Raw genomic sequence first — 14,304 nt, 5'->3', positions numbered from 1 at the left:
AAGAACAAAAAATTTTAATACATCTTTTTTGAAAATTTATCTTTATTGTTGAAAGTATTACAGATGTACTCCCCTCGCCATTGACACTCCACTGTTGTCTGTGTCCATTTGTTATGCGTACATGCATATCAGTTCTTTGGTTTATCTCTTCCAGTCCTCCTCACCCCCAATACATCTTTTTTCTGCTTATTTTATTTTTTTGTTAATTCTCACCTAAGGTTTTTTGTTTTTTTGTTAATTCTCACCATTGATTTTTTTTGATAGAATGGAAGGTAGAGAGGGAGACAAGGAGACAGAGAGCGGGAGAGAGGGTGAGAGGGTGAGGGAAAGAGACATTGATGTAAGAGACACATCGATTGGTTGCCTCCCACATGACCCTGACCAGAGTGGGGATAGAACCTGCAACCGAGGTATATACCCTTGACCAGGATTTGAACTGAAGACCCTTCAGCCTGTGGGCCAATGCCCCAACAGCTGAGCCAAACAGGCCAGGGCTTCTGCTTATATTTTTAAAATATACTTTTACTGCCCTGGCCAGTTTGGCTCAGCGGTTAAAGCGTCGGCCTGCGGTCCGGAGAGACCCGGGTTCGGTTCCCGCTAAGGGCACATACTTCGGTTGCAGTTTGTCCCCGGCCCTGGTTGGTCGTGCGGGTGGCAGCCACTCGATGTGTCCCTTCACGTCGATGTTTCTCTCTCTCTCTCCCTTCCTCTCTCTCCCTCCCACTCTATCTGTACAAAAAATGGAAAAATATCCTCGGGTGAGGATAAAAAAAAAAAAAAATATGCTTTTACTGATTTTAGAGAGGAAAGGAGAGGGGGAGAGAGAGAGAGAGAGAGAGAGAGAAAAAATACTGATGCGAGAGAAACATCAATCAGCTGCCTCCTGCTGGGGATTGAGGCTGAAACTCGGGCATGTGCCCTAATCAGGAATCAAACCACTGACCTTGGTGCATGGGTTGATGCTCCACCACTGAGCCACACTGGTCTGGCTGCTTCAGTTTATTTTTAAGTGCCTACCATAATATGCTAAGCACTACCTAAGGTATTTCATATACATGGTCTCATTTTTTTTATTTTTTTTTCATCCTCACCTGAGGACATTTTTCCATTTTTTGTACAGATAGAATGGGAGGGAGAGAGAGGAAGAGAGAGAGAGAGAGAAACATCGATGTGAAAGGGACACATTGAGTGGCTGCCACCCGCATGACCAACCAGGGCCGGGGACAAACTGCAACCGAGGTACATTCTCTTAGCGGGAACCAAACCTGGGACTCTCCGGACCGCAGGCCAACGCTCTAACCACTGAGCCAAACCGGCCAGGGCTACATGGTCTCATTTTAATCTTTGTACCATTACCATAAGGTAGTGGGGAACAGGTGTGGAGATAAGAAGCTTGCTCAAGGTCCCTCCCCACAGGTATGATGTGGTCAAGGGAGGGACAAATACCCAGGATTGGTAATCAAAGTGCATGTACTTTCAGCTGTACTGCTTTCTAATTTTTGTTTCTTTGTTAATCCTCACTCGAGGATATTTTTTCCATTATTTTTAGAAAGAGTGGAAGAGAGGGAAGGACGGAGAGAGAGAGAGAGAGAGAGAGAGAGAGAGAGAGAGAGAGAGAGAGAGAAATATAGATGTGAGAGAGAGACATCTATTGGTTGCCTCCTGCACACACCTTGATTGAAGCCAGAGACAGAACCTGTAGCCCAGGTATGAGCCCTTGACGGGGAATCAAACCTGTGACCCATAGGTGCATGTGCCAACGCTCTAACCACACTGGCCAGGGATACAGTGCTTTCTTAAGCGACTAAAAGTGGCCCTCAACCTTTGCTGGCCTATGTGAATCACCAAGGGAACTTTTAAAGATAAGATGCTTAGGCTCCATTCTACACCACGTAAATCAGAAACTCTATAGGTGAGGCTCAGTCGCTGGGAATTTTCAATGCTTCACAGATGATTCTAATGTGCGGTCTGCACTGAGAACCATTAGACAGAAAAGGGTCAAAAGACATCAATACATAGAAGGAGTTCACGTGACTTCAGAAGTCTGTTTCTGAGAAATTATACTAGAAGGCTAATCTACCGAAACTTAACCCAAAAGAAAAAGCCTCTCCAAAGAGAGCAGAATACCACAAGGGAAGGCTATCAGCCCCACAGCCTGAACTTTCATAGACATATCACTGTTGCTCCCCAGAACAAAAGTGGGGGCAGTCCACGGAGACAGTTACCTGCTGCTGTCATCAAAGGGCTGAATCTCACGCACACGCCCTCCGCTTCCAGATCCATGACAGTGAGGCCACTCGCAGGGACCAGCTGTTTCAGCTGTTCTCCCAGCTGTAGGAAAAAGTGTAGAATGAACTCGCCCCTGAAAGGAGGGAATCAAGTGTCTTCAGACCTGCCCTCATCCATTCAGCCCCAGAACCCTGAAGCTCCTGGGGGGCTGATTTCCTTTCATCTTTTGATTCTCTTTGAATACTATGGCAATTCATTTTTAAACACAGTAAATTTTACATCTATTCTTAATTTAATTAAAAAAAAAAACAAAAAACCCACAACTAAGTTCATTGTAGAAAAATCTAGGAAATAAAAGTAAACCAAAGGAATAAAATAAAAATTACCCACAATACACCACTGAGAAACACCCACTGTTGCATGTGGCATAACCACCTTGTTTTTCTTTGTGTCTGTGTGTGGGCTTTGTTGTTATTGTCATAAAACAGGACAGTCTATATACACTGTGCAGTAACCTGCATTTTTTCATTTAACTCAGTGGTTCTCAGCCTTCCTAATGCCGTGATGCTTTAATACAGTTCCTCAGGTTGTGGTGACCTCCAACCATAAAATTATTTTTGTTGCTACTTCATAACTGTAATTTTGCTCCTGTTATGAATCGCCATCGGAAATATGTGTTTTCTGATGGTCTTAGGCAACCCCTGTGAAAGGGTCGTTCGACCCCCAAAAAGGTCACAACCCACAGGTTGAGAACCGCTGATTTAACTCATGACTATTTCCTTTTTTCCATAAACAGCCAGCTACATGGTTTAATCTGGCTCCTTTGAACATCACTGCATGGATGTACCATTATTAAATCACCAAACCTCCTAGGTTGGGCATGTCCAGTGTTTTGCTAGGATTGATACTAGTGTGCTAAAATTCTTTATATTGTTTAGAACATTCTTTAGACTAAGATCCCTGGAGGTACAATTACAGTGTCAAAAGGCAGCTAAAGCACAACGCCTTCGATTCATATTGGCAAACTGCCAGCGATGTTCAGGGGCCTCTGCTCATGTGCCTTCTGATATCACCACAGACCCTCCCTCACTAGAACCCCAAAGCAGCTGCACTGCAGTTCACATTGTGCATGTTGTTTGAAAGCAAAAAAATGGGCGTGTGGGGGAACTGAGGGAATATGCTGGGAGGACTTGCCAGAAATCACGCAGTATGTGAGGCAGTGATTCGATTAGGAACAGAACCCCAGAACAAAGCCCAGTGCCTTCATAGAAGGCTCTGTCCCCTGGGTCTCTTTTCCCAGACATGACCACATGTTATCCCAACCACCTGGGACACAGAAGGAAGCACACGCCTGCCATTCTTACCCAGCGATTCAGTGCATCACAGGAGTGTCTCTCCCGGCCGACTGCTGAAGGTGCCATGTTGGGTGCTGGGACAGCTTTACACACTGGATCTGATACCAAAACAGAGAATGGGATTCACCTCTCAGAAACACAGCAAACTAAATAAGGCACCCTTCCCAACCACTTCATTTAGCTCCTAACATTAACCCCCTAAAACAGTCTCAAATACTACAGAAATCAAATGTATATCTTATATGAATAGATGCACAAAATGTGGTATATACATGAAATGAACTATCAGCCTATATAAAGGAAGGAGATTCTGTCACATGCTCAGCAGGGCTGAACCCTGAGGACACTGCTCTAAGTGAAATAAGCCAGTCACAAAAGGACAAGGGCTGCATGCTTCTGTTTTATGAGGTACTTGAAATCCAATGAATAGAAACACACAGGGGAATGGTGGTTGCCAGGTGCTGGGAAGAGGAAGGAAATGGGGAGCTGTTGTATAATGGGTGCAGAGTATCAGTTTTACAAGATGAAAGAATTCTGGAGAGCTGCTGTGCAGTGTGAATGTACTTAATATTAATGAATTGTACATGTAATGGTTAAGGTGATAAATTTTATGTTTTTAAAATCACAACTTAAAAAGAAATGTTATCTCACTAAATTTTTTTTTTCATGAAAAAATACAACTCTTAAATATATTCATACAAACAGAATTCTTAATTCATTTAAACAGTTTTCTTTAAAGGAATTTCAAAAGGAAATCAAAACATAACATAGTAAGTTTTCAACTAGGCACTGTGTAAGGTAAATCAGAGAACCCACCCAACAGCTGGGCTTCACACAGACTTATCCTCTCCTCATCAAACGGTCTGCGTGCCTACTCGTGCCAGGCCCGAGGGATATAAGGCTAATAAGGTTTTAGTCATCTTGGAGTTTACATTCTACTTGAGGAAACAGACCATAAAAAAAGAAATGAAATTGAGTGCCATGAAAGAAGGCCTCTCTGAGAAGGTGGACATCACGGAGACCAAAATGGTGAGAAGCCAGCCAGAAGATGAGCATGGGGAAATGTATTAGAGGTCAGGGAACAGCAAGGAAGTCTTAGTCTAGTAAGCAGAAAGAAAAGTTGCCTAAGGGAAAGAGAAGAAGGCAAAGGCTAGAACTACAGGCCTTGCAAGGCCTAGTACAGAGCCTTAGCCTTATTCAACTGAAACAATAAGATCCTGGAGAGTGACACATGTGACTTCCACTTATAATGCTCACTCAGACCGCCATGTGGCGAAAGGTCTAGAATGAGGTGTGTGGAATATATGGAAGTTGACAGATCAGTTGAGGGGACTGTGGTCATCTAGGTGAAAAATAACAGCGCCCTGGACTAGGTTGGTGGCACTTGGGACATTCTTAAAAAAGAGAGATTCCAGGATTCAACCTACAAATCAAAATATCTAGTAAGTAGGGTCTCCAAACCTCTGATTTCAAGTGACTCTTTCTCATTCATTCCAGTACGAGTGCAGGAACTAGCATTTGGAAACCACTGGTTTAACATAGGAAATTATCAGTAAAATGCTATGGCCTTTAGGTCTAAAGTTCTTATGAAAATTATTACATTTTTCTGAAATTACAACTGAAGATTTTAGCAATCAAAATATATATATATTTTTTTTTATCCTCACCCAAGGATATTTTTCCATTTTTTGTTCAGATAGAGTGGGAGGGAGACAGAGAGAGAAACATCGACGTGAAGGGACACATCGAGTGGCTGTCACCCACACAACCAACCAGGGCCGGGGACAAACTGCAACCGAAGCACGTGCCCTTAGCGGGAACCGAACCCGGGTCTCTCCAGACCGCAGGCCAACGCTCTAACCGCTGAGCCAAACTGGCCAGGGCGCAATCAAAATATTTTGGACTATGTATTTCACTTGAAATAGTTTAAAATTCAAAGCCCTTAAATACACAAAAAGAACTGTTTTTAAAATCACCTACCTGAGCCTGGTAATTCCTGGAAAAACCTGAACACTACTACTGGAGAACTGAGCTCATCTTCCACCTGAAAAACAGAATCCAACATTACCCAGTAACATTAAATTTCAAACACCTACAAAATAAGAGTTTGAAAAACAAGTTAGAGATGTTATATTTTCTTAATAAACACAGAAGTTCAAAGGTTCATTTCTGTTAGAGAAACAAAAATCAAGGATTCAGTAACATTCTTAGAAATAATGATAAGCTAGCCCTGGCTGGTGTGCTCAGTGGTTAGAGCGTCAGCCTGTGCACTGAAGGTTCTCAGGTTTGATTCCTAGTCAAGGAAACATACCTACCTGGGTTGTAGATCTGATCCCTGGCCCCGGTCAGGGTGCGTGCGGGGCGCAACCAATTGATGTGTCTCTTTTACATTGATGTTTCTTGCTCTCTCTCTCTCTAAAAAAAAATATCAATGGAAAAAATATCCTCAAGTGAGGAGTAACAAAAAAACAAGAAAGAATTATAAGCTAGTTCTGAGTATACACTAATGAATTACAGTGACACCAGTACACTGAAATTAAAGTAGGAGGAAATTTTAACAATAATGGATAAGCATACGTCATTATAACATTAAAGATTAAAAAAGGCAAGGAAAAAGTGAAACTGGAATCAATGCTGAAAGAGCCAAAGCTTTCAAGAATCCAAAAATGATGCTAACTCAATCAGGATCAACTGGAACTTTTTGTACTCATAGAAAAAGAAGAGAACAAGGACTTTCACCTTGTCAAACTCCCTGAACAGAATGCAAGTCCCGCTGGCAATGTAGATAACCACAGTCTAGAACTGACTACATATTTTCTAAATCACTGAAGCACTACTTATATTCAGGACAGGCATCAGACACCAAATTCATTAATGGATTTCATAAAAGATGGAAACATTTACTGCATTAAGATAAGCCAGTGCCAAGTTCATGTTCTCCACTGAATAAATACACAGTTGGCCATCAGTTTCAGTGTGGAGTCAGGATACAAAGGGAGCCACAATGCCCTTGATTGACTGGTAGTTGGAAGGTAAGGAAGGGAGAAACATGGGCAGAAAAGATCTCTAGGCATTCAACAATTCCAGTACTACTATTTTAGTCATAAAACCTATTTTCCAAGGCTCTGTGTGTGATGTCGTAGGGCCACAACAGGAAATGCTAACTTGGAAAGATGACAGAAAGTTGTTGGTCCAAGATCGTCTCTACTGACTTTTTAAAAGACCCTATTGATTTGATTCATATCAAACATGATGTATATTCAAACCTGCCAAATATTTATTGAGCCAATTCCTGTGTCTTCACATATATTATTCCTTTAACGTTCATAAAAATAAATTCCTTGCCCTGGCTGGTTTGGGTCAGCGGTTAGAGCGTCGGCCTGTGGACCAAAGAGTCCCAGGTTCAGTTCCCACTAAGGGCATGTACCTCGATTGCAGTTTGTCCCCAGCCCAGTTAGGGTCGTGTGGGTGGCAGCCACTCGATGTATCTCATATTGATGTTTCTCTCTCTCTCTCTTCCTTCTTCTTTCCCTCCCACTCTATCTGAAGATAAATGCAAAAAAAAAAAGTCCCTGGGTGAGAAAAATAAATAAATAAATAAATTCATTAGTACTTTAAAGTTCAAGGGGCTTAACATTTAAATAGAATGGGTAAGACCAATAAGGAAACAGGAACAAGAGTGACAAAATTCTACACCTACTGCCTCATCTTCGGAATACAGCAGAATGACTTAAGTGCCAAGACTTCTAATGAGTCTTTTTAAAAAAAAATGTCATTGAGCTCAGTGGTCTAGTGGTCTTAAATGTCAGTGTGCATAAGTAATACTTTATAGGATTATTCAGCTGGCCTTCAATACCTGTGGGTACTATATCCAAAGATTCAATTAAACTAACAGGATCAAAACTGTTTGGGAAAAAAACTGTAATGTTGTTTCTGAATGTGTACTATGTAGTTAGGCCTATGATGGTAGCGTCTATACTGAACATGTAGACTTCTGGATGTGAGGGCGATCTGGCTGCGACATCTGTCACCACCCCATTGATCGCCAGGGTTGAACATGTAGACTTCTTTTTCTTGTTATTATCCCTTAAACAATACAGTATAACAACAATTTACATAGCATTTACACTGTATTAGGTATTGTGAGTAACCTAGAGAACATGTAGACTTCTTTTTCTTGTTATTATCCCTTAAACAATACAGTATAACACCAATTTACACAGCACTTACACTGTATTAGGTATTGTGAGTAACCTAGAGATTGAGTGTGGGTTATAGACAAATACTACAACATTTTATATAAAGGACTTGAGCACTGCAGATTTTGGTGTCTGCAGAGGGTCCTGAAACCAGTCCCCAACAGGTTCTGAGGGATGACTATATAGATATAATTCTGGTTCTAACAACATGCTAATATAATGAAGTTATCAATTCTAAGCTAAGCTAATATAATGAAATTATCAATTCTAAATACCTGAAATGCTGGATTAAATATAACTAAATATAACTGGAAAAAAAAGTAAACCATTGCTGGCCCACAAACAAAGTGAATCCAGAAAGGCTATTTTGAGCTGAGCTGCAGAGGCTGGGGAAAGGGGAGCAGGTATGGGCCTGGAACTTGGCTTTAATGTCTAGGGTATTGGGTCTTTAGGCCCATGTGAGGGATAGTGGTAACTGTGAATAAAGCCAGGACTCTGAAGCATAGTCCTTATTAAAAGATGGAGAATGCTCGGCTGGTGTGGCTCAGCGGTTGAGCGTTGACCCATCCACCAGGAGGTCGCCAGTTCAATTCCTGGTCAGGGCACATGCCCAAGTTGTGGGCCCAATCCCCAGTGGGGGGCATGCAGGAGGTGGCCAATCGATGTCCTCTCTCTCTCTCTCCCTCTCCTTTCCTCTCTCTCTAAAATCAATAAAGAAAAAAAATTGAAAAAAAAGAAAAGATGGAGAAAAACTCGACCCACTGATCAGCAAGAAAGCTTAACTCTGCCTGAGGCTCTATAAAGGGAGAAATAAAATCCTGGCATGAGAAACCAAAACATCAGGTGTGCACTGCACCTCGGCTTGAGGTCCTATGAGGTATAGGATTCCTAAAGCTATGAAACCAACATAAATAAATGAACTTAGGCCAGTCACACAAGGAAAAAAAATCTAGCTCATAATAAAAAAATATAACACAAACAGGGAGCAAGATCAGCAGATATAATTGAAAAGGCAATTTTTGTCCCCAAGAATTGAAATAGTAAAGCAACAATCTGAAATAGACTATAATAACTATGTTTAAATACAGAATTGAAAGATCAGAAAGCATTTTAAAAAGACAATTTAAAAAGAGAATGATTTGAAAAGAACTAAAGAGAACACCCTGAAATGAAAAATAAGTTACCTGAAGCAAAAATGCAGTCAATAGGTTGAACAGATGAGCTGCAATTGAAGAGCAAATTACTGAACTCCAAGATCTGAAGAAATGCGTTAGAAGGCAGCAAAGAGATGGAGAGCATCAAAGAGACTGATGGAAGATGGGGCAAGGTTCAATATTCAGCTAACTAAAGTTCCAGAAGGTACGACTAGAGAAAAACATCATATATAAAAAAGTGAGTTCTATAATTGATTTTTAAAAAAATGAATCCTCAGTTTAAATAAACACAAGTCCCAATAAAGAAAATCCTTGCTTAGCCCTGGATGGTTTGGCTCAGTGGTTAGAGCATCAGCCTGCGGTCCAGAGAGACCCAGGTTCGGTTCCCACTAGGGGCATGTACCTCGGCTGCAGTTTGTCCCCAGCCCTGGTTGGGTTGTGTGGGTGGCAGCCACTTGATGTGTCCCCTTCACGTCGATGTTTCTCTCTCTCCCTCCTACTCTATCTGAATAAAATAAAAAATTGTCCTTGGGTGAGGATAAAAAATAAAGAAATAGAAAAAAAAAAGAAAGTCCTTGCTTAGATATATCATGGTAAAATAGCAGAACACTAAAAACAAAGAAAATCTTAAAAACCAGCAGAAATGTAAACACAAAACCAGGTAAACTGCCCCATTGATCATTTTGAGATTTTTCAGGTGTAAAGTGACAGTATTAGATTACCCCCTTAACATGTTGACTTTAGAATGTAACCTATGTGTTGGATGAGAGTCCAGTAAAATAACAGCCTTACTATATTGAAGCTGCAGGGAAGACCTGAATTGGTGCACTGCTAGAACAGGTCACAAAGGCCACCCCAACACCTTGGAAAAGGTGCTAGTGAACTGGGGGAATTAGTCTATGTTTTGGGGATGTGAAATGCTTCTGAAGGGCCATCCAGATGGGAAGGAAGAAGGCCCATGAGAACTTGGAGAAGGGAGACAGCTATACTTAGGTAACCTGGGTTCAATTCCTGGCTTTGCCACATGCTAATTATGGGACTCCCTATCCTTGAAAGCACTATATAAATACTGTGGTATGAAGCAGAAGGGCATTTTAAAATTACTTACATTTTATGATGCCTTACAATCTTCATTTTGCTTTCCCATATATACCCTTTATAACAAGCCACTGAGGCAGGACAAATTAATTTCTCTTGTAAACTGACCTGAAAATGTCAGAACTCAGGCTTTGGAGTTTGAATTACAGCTCTACAACTTCCTAGCTGTGTAGCCTGGGCAACTCACTTACCTTGTCTTAGTTTCCTCACCAGTAAAAAGGGAATAATAACCATTGCATCTGACTCATGGATTAAGATTTATTTATTCACACTTGATGCCTTAGTCCATGCCAACCAAGCCCTATATCTAGCACAGGACATAAAACTATAAAAACAAACAAAAAAAACAGACTAAAGCCCGTTTCTATGAAGATTCTACAGGGTTAAACATACAATGAACAAATATATAATATTATTTCAGCCCTGGCCAGTTTGGCTCAGCAGTTAGAGCGTCAGCCTGTTGTCCAGAGAGACATGGGTTCAGTTCCCGCTAAGGGCACATACCTCGGTTGCAGTTTGTCCCCGGTCCTGGTTGGGTCGTGTGGGTGGCAGCCACTCTATGTGTCCCTTTCACATCGATGTTTCTCTCTCTCTCTTCCTCTCTCTCCCTCCCACTCTATCTGAACAAAAAATGGAAGAAATGTCCTCGAGTGAGGATTTAAAAAAAATTATTTCAGGTAGTAATAAGTGTGATGAAGGGAAAAACTTTATAGAGAATGGTTTATGGCAGTGGGGAATGTTTTAGATAGTGTGGTCAGGAAAGGCCTCTCTGAAGAGGTGATATTTGAACTAAGATCTGAAGGATAAGAAACCAGTCTTGATAAGAATTAGGGAGATGCCCTGGCTGGTTTGGCTCAGTGGCTGGAGTGTCGGCCTGTGGACCACAGAGTCCCGGGTTCAGTTCCCGCTAGGCCCTAGCAGCTAGGGGCACATACCAAAAAAAAAAAAAAGGAATTAGGGAGAAAAATGTTTCTAGGTAGAGGGAACAGCATGTATAAATGGCTGTTGTGAGGGTTAAATGAAATAATACATGTAAGGTGTACTATACTGTGCATTGCACACAGCAAGCGTTTCACAACAGCAGCTGTGATGACGATGATTATGACAGGTCACTGTGCCTCATGGTGTTGGCCAAATACTTTATCTCCATTGGAAGGAGGGATGGTCAGGGTTTATACCTGGGCCATATGTGGCCTTACAAAGATGCTCCAAACCAGTTGGTGATTAACTGGCACCACGGGATCCTCCCTGATAGGAGGAAATGAGGGAGAAGCAGAGAGGACAAGACGGGAGGCTGAGCAGACTCATAGGGAGAGAAAGTACACAGGCCCAGCACTGTCTTGATTCCTACCAGGCTTGCTCATTCTAACCCATAACTTGGGTTTCTCTGTTTGCAGTCAAAGGAGTCCAACCAACATACCTTCACTGACAGCTGAGCTCACAGGCTTAGGTGGTTAAGAGAATGACTCAGTGTCATAGGCCCCGTGGTATGGCTGAAATTAAAACCCAAGTCTCCTGACTTATATTCATCTCTGCTTCCCCAACGGGCAACTATTCTCTTCTAAGCTACAATTTGGGTCAACTAAGGTCAACTGAGTAGACTCCAAGCTTGGAAGGCAATGCAGAACAGCGCCCTTCTCAGGCATTTAAACCAAACAATGCACTAAAATGGAAATATGCTGCACTAACTTGAACTGCAAATAAACTCAAATATTAGTTTTAAACTCAATTGTATCCTGCAAAATTGTAAAAGAAACACCCAGTGACCCTGTTTAAATTAGAATCTGACCAATATATTTTCTGAAATCCTAAACTACAACAAAGCAAAACATGAAAACATTCAAACTTGAACTGATACTTGGTTACAAGCCTCACTAAATCCTGATGTCCTTTGTTAGTGTCATCCCTAGGGAGCAATCTCTGATTCTGGTATGTTTAGGAAAACAGAAAGGAAAGACGAGAGCAGGGCACTTGCTTTTCTCTTCCTTAGTCCCGTTTGTACAAATGAAAACTCTGGTGTCAAAAGATTTTAAGAGCAGCCTAAAGTATTCTGAGAGACAAAATGATTTCTCATTTTAGGAAGATGAATGTTCTACAATTGTTGGGCAGGTAAAGTCAATGGTGTGATTTAATTTCGTGCAATTCTAAATTTTAACAAAATTAAAGTACAATTGGAGTCTATGAAAAGCACTGTAGGGGTTGGGTTCAAAAAGTGTATGGTGCAAATTTCTAGGTTTTATCCTAACTGTAGAATTAGGTCATTAGTACACGCATGAGTCTCTTTCAAAGAATGTGGTTTTTTTAAGTACAGCAGAGGAAATACAGTCAATAATACTGTAAAAACGATCTATGTTTAGTGCCAGTTAAGTACTGGAAATATCAGGAAGAAAATTTTGTAAAATATATAATTGTCTAACCAATATGGTGCACACCTGAAACTAATACAAATAATACTGAATGTAAACTGTAATTGAAAACAAGTTTTTTTTAATTAAAAAAAAAGAATGTGGTTCTACTGGAGCTGCCACAATTCCACTGAAATGCATGAAATCTGAAGAAAATCATTCTAAGTTGTTAAAGTTAAAAGTTATTTACTTCAAAAACAAAATGATATACTATACCAAGATTTTGATGTGGTTCACTTTCTTCAAACTTTCTTGCAACCGTTGACTCTGCAAATAAAAACAACCAGCTTATATAATTTTATTAGATTGACACAACATATTAAGAAGCAATTTTCATGAGGTCTTTACAGGTCTGCAAACAAGGATCTCAGGCAGATAAAGCCATCTGCATCTTGGTGATTTATTTTATGTTTTTTTTTTGACTGACTTTTTAAAGAGAGAGAAAGGGAGAGAGAGACAGAAACATCAATGTGAGAGAAACATAGATTGGCTGCCTCCTACACACCCCCTACTGGGGACTGAGCCCACAACCTGGGCATGTGCCCTGATCGGGAATCGAATTAGGGTCTCTCAGTCCATGGATCGACACTCAATCCACTGAGCCACACTGGCCAGGCAAACATCTTGGTGATTTCTAAGTTTAGCTGTCAATTTTTGCATTTCAACATTTGCAAACATTCCTCATTCTTTCCATTTAAAGTTATATTTAGTGGTTCTAGAAGAGCTTTTTTGGTGAGACAAGTGAATTTTTCATTTTAGTAATTTAAATCATTCATTCACTCAAAAACTATTGAGTACAGGCAACAAAAGCAAAAATAAACAAATGAAACTACACCAAACTAAAAGGCTTCTGCACAGCAAAGCATCACCAAAATGAAAAGGCAACCTAATGAATGGGACAAAGTAGCTGCAAATCATTTATCTGATAAGGGGTAATGTCTAAAAAATATAGAGAATTCATACAACTCAACAGCAAAAATAAAAAGTCTGATTTTAAAAAATGAAAAGACCTATACAGACTTTTTCCAAAGAATACATAAAGATGGCCAACAGGTAGGTGAAAAGATGTTCAACATCCTTAACCATCAGGGAAATGCATATCAAAACCATAATGAGATATTACCTCACACCTGTTAGAATGTCTGTTATCAAAAAGACAAGCATGTTGGCAAGCATGTGGAGAATGGGGAACGTTTGTGCACTGTCGGTGGGAATGTAAATTGGTCCAGCCACTATAAAAAACAGTATGGAGGTTCTTAAAAAAAATTAAAAATAGCCCTGGTCAGTTTTGCTCAGGGGTTAGAGCAGTGGCCCACAGACCGAAGGGTCTCAGGTTAGATTCTGGTCAAAAGCACGTACATGGGTTGCAGGTTTGATCCCCAGGCCTGGTCATATCAAGCGGGAGGCAACCAATCAATGTGTCTCTCTCACATCAATGTTTCTCTCTCTCTCCCCCTCCGTCCCTCCCTTCCACTCTATCTAAAAATCAATGCAAAAATATCCTCAGGTGAGGATTAACAGCAACAAAAATAGCCATATGACCCATCAATTCCACTTCTGGGTATTTATATGAAGAAAACAAAACACTAATTAGAAAAGATATATGCACCCCCACGTTTATACAATAGCCAAGATATGGAAACAAACTAAGTGTCTATTAACAGATGAATGAATACATAAAATTTGATATATATATATGTGGAATATAATGGAATATTACTCAGCCACAAAGAAGAATGAAATCTTGCCATTTGCAACAACACAGATGGACCTTGAGAGCATTAGAATAAACCATCTGGACATTATGAACAAGAAGACTACTGCCAGAGTAATATGAAAATACCAATTTTTAAAAAACATAAAA

General features: G+C 40.6%; 1 protein-coding gene across 3 annotated transcripts in view; it reads right to left on the bottom strand.

Annotated features, from left to right (window-relative positions):
- Positions 1 to 14,304, bottom strand: part of PDXDC1 (pyridoxal dependent decarboxylase domain containing 1) — a 63,635-nt gene that overhangs the window by 12,916 nt on the left and 36,415 nt on the right. For 2 of the 3 annotated variants that reach the window (XM_036279513.1, XM_036279512.1), the window contains exons 13-16: positions 12,657 to 12,707; positions 5,565 to 5,628; positions 3,594 to 3,682; positions 2,226 to 2,331 (exon numbers count right to left, since the gene is read on the bottom strand). In XM_036279513.1, coding sequence (XP_036135406.1) covers positions 2,226 to 2,331; positions 3,594 to 3,682; positions 5,565 to 5,628; positions 12,657 to 12,707 — 310 coding nt within the window. Of the gene's footprint in view, positions 1 to 2,225; positions 2,363 to 3,593; positions 3,683 to 5,564; positions 5,629 to 12,656; positions 12,708 to 14,304 lie in introns of all 3 variants that reach the window. The other variant, XM_036279514.1, reaches the window with a different exon arrangement.

Source organism: Molossus molossus, unplaced genomic scaffold (assembly GCF_014108415.1).
Source record: "Molossus molossus isolate mMolMol1 unplaced genomic scaffold, mMolMol1.p scaffold_m16_p_3, whole genome shotgun sequence".
NCBI lineage: Eukaryota > Metazoa > Chordata > Mammalia > Chiroptera > Molossidae > Molossus > Molossus molossus.
Note: the sequence above shows the minus strand (reverse complement) of the source record. Positions and strands in the feature narration are given on the sequence as shown.